General features: G+C 46.7%; 3 protein-coding genes and 1 non-coding gene across 4 annotated transcripts; 1 reads left to right on the plus strand and 3 right to left on the minus strand.

Moving 5' to 3' along the window:
* Positions 1 to 303: 303 nt before the first annotated feature.
* Pmar_PMAR013823 (hypothetical protein) lies at positions 304 to 1,056 on the minus strand (the record flags this gene model as incomplete). The annotated part of the gene is made up of 1 exon (XM_002774911.1): positions 304 to 1,056. One exon carries the CDS (start codon positions 1,054 to 1,056, stop codon positions 304 to 306), a length of 753 nt encoding a protein of 250 aa, XP_002774957.1.
* Positions 1,057 to 1,693: 637 nt separating this feature from the next.
* Positions 1,694 to 5,171, minus strand: Pmar_PMAR013825 (bifunctional purine biosynthesis protein, putative; the record flags this gene model as incomplete). Its single annotated transcript, XM_002774912.1, has 19 exons — positions 1,694 to 1,742; positions 1,785 to 1,880; positions 1,926 to 2,017; positions 2,063 to 2,227; positions 2,276 to 2,381; positions 2,426 to 2,515; positions 2,563 to 2,674; positions 3,168 to 3,278; positions 3,342 to 3,470; positions 3,535 to 3,605; positions 3,652 to 3,737; positions 3,785 to 3,886; positions 4,013 to 4,088; positions 4,277 to 4,336; positions 4,388 to 4,482; positions 4,526 to 4,610; positions 4,655 to 4,752; positions 4,851 to 4,973; positions 5,025 to 5,171. 19 exons carry the CDS (start codon positions 5,169 to 5,171, stop codon positions 1,694 to 1,696), a joined length of 1,893 nt encoding a protein of 630 aa, XP_002774958.1.
* On the plus strand, positions 4,184 to 4,256 carry Pmar_PMAR013824. The gene has a single exon. It is a non-coding gene; the product is annotated as a tRNA-Met (tRNA).
* A 287-nt stretch (positions 5,172 to 5,458) lies between the features above and the next one.
* On the minus strand, positions 5,459 to 6,022 carry Pmar_PMAR013826 (hypothetical protein; the record flags this gene model as incomplete). The annotated part of the gene is made up of 3 exons (XM_002774913.1): positions 5,459 to 5,500; positions 5,635 to 5,725; positions 6,003 to 6,022. 3 exons carry the CDS (start codon positions 6,020 to 6,022, stop codon positions 5,459 to 5,461), a joined length of 153 nt encoding a protein of 50 aa, XP_002774959.1.
* Between the last annotated feature and the right edge of the window lie 3,320 nt (positions 6,023 to 9,342).

The raw sequence follows: 9,342 nt of genomic DNA on the forward strand, positions 1-9,342 counted from the left end.
GTCAACAGGGATTCGACAACCACAGTCCTTGCTCAGACGGGCTGAAATCAATTCCCAATGATTCACTCGAAGGTTTGATTCACAACACATCACAATCTTGTCAACTATCAGCTGGTGAGAATAAATGATCAAATGTTGCTCGACTACATTTTCGACTCCCCTTAGGAAACAAGCGAACCCGATGATGCATTCGACAAAAAAATGCAACCTCGAATGTGAAGTAGTCGGTTTGCTCTTGAAAAGGACCCTTCAATGTGCTGTGTGTAGCAACATATATAGAGACAGGGATGAGTGGGCACATTATTACGGAATCTGAATATCTTCGTCAACAAATGGTATGGTAAAATTATGGCGTCCATATTTTTCCCAATAAATTGATACATCTAAGCCGCCATACAGATGCCAATTCAATACTGAACCACTCAGTGTAGACATAGCTAAGGAGAAGTTCAGACGACTATTCGCCTGCTCGTCTCCACCGGTGGCCACGACAGACCCATTGAACTCAACATCGAAGTCCTGACCCAGGCTCGCGTAACCGAAAGGCGTCGAAAAAGGCATGCTCATGAACTTCCTTCCCTGTGTGAAAATATCAACGTCACCATATATCTCAAAGTTAGAGACAAACTTCTTAGTGCTGTTATCATACGTTGTGTTGCCGCCTCTAGTTCCGATGGTCACCGCACCAACGAAGTCCTTAGGTCGCCAGTCAGGAAAGAAGTCGTGCTTCACCACAGTGGCGCGTCCACCAGTATTCACACTGAGGCGTTTAGCAGTGCCAACGTCCTCAATCGCAAGGTTGAGCCCGAACTTCACACTATTGTTGACGAAGACATCGAAGAAATTCATATTAAAATCAACCAACCACTCCCTGCCCAAATCGAGAGAGCCGGTGATGCAGTAAGTGAGGTTGCCGACCCTCTTAGTAGGTCCACACCCTGGCGGGAACGTGAAGTTCGATGGACGCATCTGACGAACTTGGAGATTCCGATTCGGAGTTGCCCGAGTCACCGCGATGATCAAGATCAAGGTTGTTAGAATTCGCCCAGAGACCATTCTCGTGAAAGTGATACAACTGAGCTCAATGCATTGTTTGAGGCGAATCCCACCGCCTCGAGAACTGCGGGAACTCGGAGTACTCGGGTTAGACGTAGAGAATTGATTCCGACAATATACGCATATTATTATTCTCTCTTCCTGCACTCGAGAAAGGGCTTTGAGATATCTTTCAGATCGCAGTTTTTCCGATGCTCAACTTCACAAACGAAAGGGACTACGGGACTACACTCCGAAGTAAATTCACTTTTTCACGTAAGATGTGAAATTCTCTCAGATAATTTTCGCTCGCCCATAAATCTCGGCGCACACAAGTATTGATGCATGTATAATACTTGCAGTGCGTGAATCTCGAGATATGGTAATGTCATTTGCAATTTCCGTATGACCTGTAATGACAGGTTTTCCTACTTGTATAACGCTTTTGATATGGCTGAAGTCATCGTATAAAAGCCGAGAATTGCCTGAACATTAGTTACTCGAGTCAACTCTTATTATCATTATAGCGTTGTTCTTCCATAACAATCACACATTGACATACGTGCCGCATCGCGAACGCGAGAATATAGTCTTCAGGAAAACCATTGAAAAAGTCGTGTTAGCATTGCAACAATCATGACGCCGTTCGCTCCACACACTAGTGATGGAACAACCTCAAGCTAGAGAAGGCCATTGTCATCGAATATCTGACATAAACTTTACATAAGTTGCTCCACTTGATTCCCTACTGATCGCAAGCCTCGATGACCTCTGCATCAGCAACTGAGCCACCTGGTTGGACTACACTCGTCACCCCATAGCGGCTGCATACATCGATAGAATCCCTGACACACAGCTGCCAGGCAGAGCGCCGTAGAGAGTTCGCCTACCGGAATGGGAAGAATGCATCGCTGGACACAGCAACACCCGTAAGAGTCTTCATAAAGGCGGCTTTCTCTTCATCACTCAGAGGCTCCGGTACCTAATGCTCACAGTCCAATTCAGTCCAGACGTCACAGCACATCACATCAGCAGGATCAAAGTTGTCGGCCTTCCAGTTGGTGTACTCGAGTTCACTCATATCCCCCTCGATATACCTCACACGGGCATTCACACGGGCCTGCTTCTTCACACTGCTTTTGAATTTCATACCCAAAACTTTGGGGTGTTGGCGGTGCCACCAATTTTGGACCTATCAATGCTAGTCAACGTGCCGTGGATAGGGTGGAGTCACGCCCACCTTCCTAGCAGCCAGTTTCACACAGTCAACGCGGCTCTGCTGGCCCGCGCCAATTCCGATCATCATACCATCTTTGCAAAAACCAACACTATTACTTTGCGTATACCTACCGGAAGGCCAATTCGAGCAGCGTAGTAACTCACAGTCTACTTCACAGCGATAGAGCACACGATGAGATCGATGATCTGCTGCTGTGTAAAGGACGTAGACGCCTTAGTGACTATGTTCTGTAAGTACGACCTAATCATCTCGAACAGCCAACAGCAGTTTCGAGAAATGAAACTTACGAATCAAAGATGATATCATTCCTCTTCTGCAGGAGACCGAGGCCACCCAGGGAGCGAACTTCAATTTCGGGACATACAAAGTTGGTATCCCCATGGAGAATTACGAATTTACCTGAGTGAGTAAAAACGAAGGATGACGGCAATCTCCCTCCGGAAATTAAAGTCGACTCTATAACAGCCCCTCCTATCCTGTTTTCCAATGACTGCGAACACCATATGGAAGAAATAAGTCTGTCAGGTTCACGATGAGTTCTAGGATGAACAATGACACGGTGAGCAATAGTTTCCTCAGGATCATGCTGGCTAAGGTCACTGGGATCCGACGGATCAATAGGCGGCTCGTTTGGATAGATGATAGACTCACTCTCAGAGATATAGGGAGAGCTTGATAAGGTAGAAGGGGTGATACGCCACAAATTGTGGTACTCCTTCTCTACTGTCACAACTGATCTAAGCTAAAATGCCCATGAACAAAAGCGCATCCGACCAGCGGATGAAATCAGCGGTACAAACATGACGAAGCATCGTTAAAAATATGGTGCCGGAAATGAGAGGAAACACTTCGATGCGACCAGCTCCAGAGGACCTATAGCGAATGCGCTTACCTCCCTTCTTGGCCTTGAGAATCTCATACGCCTCAGGCTCGTATCCTGGCGCGATGATACCATCCGATACGTCGGATTTCAGCAGGCTGGCCAAGGACACATCAACGGTTCCTACAACAAAGCCATCGATCGTGCAACGAGCCCAGACCACTTAGACGTTCCTCGCCTGCTTACTTGAGACCGCGACAAAGTCGCCGAAACTACACATAGGATCCCCGTTTCGCGAACGGATATACGCCAGAGCCACGGGAGTCAAGTTACCACGTGCTGATGGAGCCACCTCGTATATGGAAGCCTCATTGCCTAAGTTGGAACAGACGGTTTCTCTCTACACTCAAGGACATTATCATCGATCCCTGAGTCCTACCTTGCAACTCGGCGCTTGCCACCGCAGCACCAGCGGGACTCACGTGCTTGAAGCTAGCCGCGGATGGGAGTCTAACATGAGGAAGGAAATGAGTAAAAAAAGTGGTATGAAACATACCCTGTGGCCGTATCCATTTCTCTGACGAGCATCCAAGAATTGATCGCGTCCAGGAGGTTTATATACCCTGGAGTTCCATTCAAAACCTGCAACGAAGGGAAACTACTAGCTGATCCTGAGACAAGATGAAAACCTTAAAAGGCATCGCTCCGCCGTTGCCGACCACACTGCACATAGCCGCTGGCTGTTGATGAGGATTGCATCCGTATTTCAAAGGTGATACCACATCGAACGCCTGAGTACAGCATGGGTTGCGACAGTAAATCGAACCACACTTAGTAGGGGTGGCTGAGTAACCCCCCTAGTAAGGCAACCATACAATAGACGCACTCTGTAGACGTGAGCTATCACGCCAACTTACTTGCGTTACGGACCCTGCGAGAGTTTCCGTCGAATCCGCTACCGAAGACATATAGGCAGCTATCTTACTGTCGTATCTGAGGCATGACGAACAAACGTGATATCCTCTGACGAGGGCACAATGAGTAAGCGTCCAATCGGTGAGGCAGAGTATGAACTATCACATCATAACAGCAGCTTGGCGCAGTGGATAGCGTGTTGGGCTCATAACCCAAAGGTCCCTTGATCGAAACAAGGAGCTGCTATTTTTCCAACATTTTCTCACCTGGCTGTCAGCGCGAAAGCTTTGCATGCCATACGTCTGCGAAATTCCGGAGTGGTCGACCTGACTCATACAAACCTGGCACTCACAATAGAACTCGACCACAAGCACTACCCTTTGTTCATTGCTAGCTCCCTAGCTAACTCGTCGTAATCAGCCGTGCTGGTGAGGATACAAACACCATGGGAGTTCTTCGCAGCGGCTCGAATCTGCGCATGGGAACTCCGGCGCCGTTCTCCTTCCAAATCTCACCATGCATGGGCCTCCGATGTCAATATTTTCTATGCATGCAGAGAAGTCCGATGACATGGACGCTACTGCATCCTCGAACGGATACCTAGGCGAGCAGTGATTTGGCCAACAGAGAGCTCGCGCACGTACAAATTGACAACAACAAGATCGATCTTCTCAATTCCAAGTTCGACTAGCTGCCTCTCGTGAGATTCATTACCGCGCACCGCCAGCAACGCCCCATGCACCTAGAAGTAAGCTATACACCTGATAGGCCCTAGACGCTATGCTCCTCACTACAATGACCACTGCACGCAGACACAAACACGAAATTACAATGCCTCACTTTAGGGTGCAAGGTCTTAACACGACCATCGAGAATCTCCGGACTCCCAGTGTACTCGCTGACGTCCATCACCGAGCAGCCCAAATCCTTCATCTTCTTGGCAGTCCCGCCCGTTGATAATATCTGATATACAACCAACACCAAACGAATTCTTTGGTCGGCTTGAAAGTTCACCTTAACACCGTAGCTCGCCAGGCACTTTCCCAAGCTGTCGAGACCAGTCTTATCATAGACAGACACCAGGGCGGTCTTCACCACTATCGGACTAGCCTTGCCAGCGCCACTCACAGCACCCAAAATCCCGTTATTAGCACTAGTCATTATGGAGTTTCACTCTAGCGATATGAAAAACACTAGTGGAAAATATATTTCACGGCCACTGCTGCATAGCGCGAATATCGCGCTTTTTTCACAAAGAATTTCGCCACTTCACGTAAAACGGGTGAAACTCCAGTATAAGAGTGTCAAACCTCTGTGACAAGATGAGCTATCTGCTATGCGATCGAACCACCGCAGTGATGCACTCAATCGCCTCGAACGCTGTGGCCGCAATAGAGTACGCATCGTCCTACAACGACTGACAATCTGTATGTGATTCCTCGCCACAATCAGAAACAGCCCTCGGCGGTAGGCGCGACCAAAATATGTTCCTAAACGACGGAAAAAGAATACAAAACATGCGATAAGGAAAGCTACCATTTCCTCATTAAAGCTATTACAACTCGACACAGATACTCCACTTCCTCCACTCCAAATTACAACTATCATCACCACAGAAACCTACCCTCGCCCTAGTGACACCGCCGCATACGGAATCCGTGTCACGGCTATGCTCTATCACGGTCCACACAACCTTGATAGAAACAGGCGTTCGCCTGACTAACAAAAACGGCGGAGCGATGCATCATAGGATGACAGCAACAAAGACCCGGAGTCGTAGCAATAGTGAAGAAGTCCTCGAAAAAATATATTCTACTTCGCGGCGAGTTCTCCTATTACCAAAAAAACATCATCTCGTTGACACATATGTAAGCGTTACTAAAAAAAATTGTGAGAAGTATATACCCGCTAAAACATACTACGGACAACAACGTGGGGCCAAAAAACATCTAAAAATAAGATTTCCAAAAAACCGAAATAATTCGATATAACATGTAATCCCCTCGGGACATTAATCAACGTAGTATCATTACAAGTATACCTCGACTCGCCTTATCAACCTCAGGCCGACAGATCAGCTCTTCTCTTTGATCTTGACAGAACTCGAAATGAGGAAAAAGGCGTCGTTCGTTGGTAGTATAGAAAAAGCCCCGAGAAAGTCGCAGAGTAATATCTCCGATAGTTGTCGCTGCTGTTGTCACCACCATCTTCACAATGGAAAATTACTACCCAGGTGGTGACACAGGTGCGTTGGTGGTGACACGTGGTGGTTTGGGCGACAGCATTTTCTGTCCAGATGTTGTGCGTGGAGGAGACCTAGGAGGTTTCCCGCTGTTACTCCCAACAGTATCTATACGCGACGGCGAGGTGCGCTTGTGGAGATCTAATGATCTTCGCAAGCTATTGATACAATTCATTGTTGCTCTTGTTGGTTGCTGCCCTCGAATACGTTGAAGTCTGATGAAAACCACATATTGTCGCTCACTCGACAAGACCGAGCATACTTATAATATGCAATAATGCATCTCTTGACAGCTTCAACCTCCTCCACGGTAGCCCTATACATACAAACCGGCGGTGGTGTCTCGACCGCCACGACCGGATGAGAACGACGCGATACGGCTGGCGGAGCTCCACCAGATGGGCTGACTGACGAGTCGCTGGGAGATGGCAACTCACGAGGACCTCGAAACCGAGTAGAGCTGGAAAGGTTTTCGCATACAAGTTGAATGCCGGTCAAAATGAAAACAGACAATAATTTTTGTTGAGAATTTACTTCGTGACGTTTTTTAACAACATAGTAGTATTAGCAGATGCTATATACAAAATTTCAGCTTGCGACGAAAAGCGATGTCGGCGACATGAACCGGGCTCTTTAGACCGCGCGTAGTTCTATCGATAGCTCCAAAAGTTAACGATATACTACTACAGTAGACATAAAGGGATGATAAAACTGATAGAATTACCGTTAAATCAACACACGAGCTAAATATACTATTTCCGGGGAAATTACGGTATGTGCCAAAAACCCTTCCCTTACTAGAATCTCGGCAGGAGCAGCAACATGTCTTCTCCTTCCCACCATGTTCATCATCACAACCGTCCGATGTAATAACGAGGGCGGGCGAGTCGACAATCGACTCCATAACGCAGAACAAACCAACTAGCATAAGGCGATGAACGGCTCATCACAAGGTACTCCAACGTGAACAACAGAGCGAACATTGAGTTCATATTGTTACCGTTCGATATCACTATTCGAGCAGCATTGCAATCAATTGAATTTCTCTCCAATCGCGGCTTCACATTGGCGGGTGTAGTCACCTCTCCCCTCCACTTGTCACCCCAACTTTCTATATGCCTAGAATTGACTAGTAGCAAGACCTCACAGTGGTCTACAACCCAACCGTGGACGCCGCAACAGCACCGAACAATAATAAGATACCCGATATCATCACCATCAATGCGATTGAGTTATCAAAAGTACCTAAGAGAACCAATACTAATCTGATTGTCATAAAGGGCTCACCGATGAGAGGTAGCACGCCAGGGACCAGCTGCACCGGAAGCCGTCGATAGCACTGTCCTCCTACTGCAAGGCACAGACCCGTACCTGGACTCTCATGCGAAGTCTGATATCACGGATTTCAGTGTGATCTCATATAGCTCGCTCAGTTAAGAAAATGTCGCAAGATAAGGCCCAGTTGGGAACAACAACGGTAAAAACATGAAAAAAACAACAACAGCAACGACTACTTATAGTGAGTTGTCGAAGTCTATATGGAGTGATAATATATAAATCTAAACAGACTAGAATATTATATGAGGATAGCATGCGATAACTGACTCAGTTCTCGCACTTGCCTTATCGTCACTCACTTGCCAGCAAATGACTCAAGTTTTTGTTGCTCCCGAGTTCAACAAGGCCAGGTATATTCATACACCACAAAAGGTCTACTATATCGTCTGCTTTTATCATGCTATACCATATCGATGGAATGTTCACTATCACATACAGTAGTATCTATGATTGCTGAATTATCACCGACCGATCAAATTTTCCTACCACTTCTTTGGCGAATCCTTGGACCACGACAGAGACTAATCGTACTACCATAAGATACCACACAAGGCTGAGGCTGAGCGAATAAGACGAAGCTAAGGGCCTCACCATCGAATTGAATACATCAACACAACAACCCTCTCCCGTCCGTGCAAGTTTCGGTACTACACTGACAAACTCCAACATAAATGTAATACAAAATCGCCGTGTTAATCATCTCGAGGAGTATCCTCTATCACACGCCTTAGCTTATGACTCCATCGAATAGTTCAAAACCCTGTTCCAAGCTCGCCCGACCGTTTTGATACTCAATACTTCCTACAGCATTTCCACGTCAATTTAATATTCTACCCGAGTTTAACCACTTCTTTTGAAAAATACCCTTTTTAACCTTTTACCGACTGATTTTAACTTATCACCTAAAATTTTAATATAATAGCTATAGTAGTAGCAACATGATCAATTAGGTTTGATTACTCTCCTATGGTTGTGTTGAACATCACTGATCTCGACAACTCTCCCGAACACACGACTAACGAATGTGCAATAGCCAATGAGCATAGCAACCATCACTCCTCATCCCCTACAGTCAGTCACTGGGTTAAGACTCTCTATCCAGATGGTGTCCTCGTCCATTCCACGTCACCCGCCTTAGTGAGTATCACTCACGCGGAAACGATTCGAATGACTCAAACTTCGATAAGACAACCGCTGCCACAAGGTCGACCAACCTTCCCCTCGAGAAGTCCTCCTGAGCAAGGACTGAGCATACAGGAGCAGTGACGAGCCGAATCAACAACGTGATGCTACTCAAATTAAAATCAGTTCATGACTGTCATAGTGTATGTCGGTCGAATCAGTTCAGAAGATTCGACGAATATTTCCTTTCTCGATTGATATCAACTGCTCAGGTGCATGGTCTGGCCCTGTATACTGTAGTTGAACTGAAATGCACTTCTTGCCGAGGATTGCCTACATACACTTCGAGTTTTCTTCCGATCGCCCCAACATCGCCTCTCACTAGAGGAAACCTACGGTAGTAACTTCGCAGATTGAAGTGGACGTAGAGTTGCATGCTTCACTCGATGATACAACACTGACTCCTGAAAGACAGAAGTAGATAGTTTGAAGCAAATCCCCGTTGCTTCAAGTAACGGCGGAGAATCTGGCGGCCAGATTCTCCCCTGCGAACCTTGATGCTGTAGTGGATAGCCGACCCGTATTCCATCTTGCACGTTACCATTCCCAGTGTGAGAGTATATAATGCAC

This window comes from Perkinsus marinus (genome assembly GCF_000006405.1).
Source record: "Perkinsus marinus ATCC 50983 genomic scaffold scf_1104296957160, whole genome shotgun sequence".
NCBI lineage: Eukaryota > Perkinsozoa > Perkinsida > Perkinsidae > Perkinsus > Perkinsus marinus.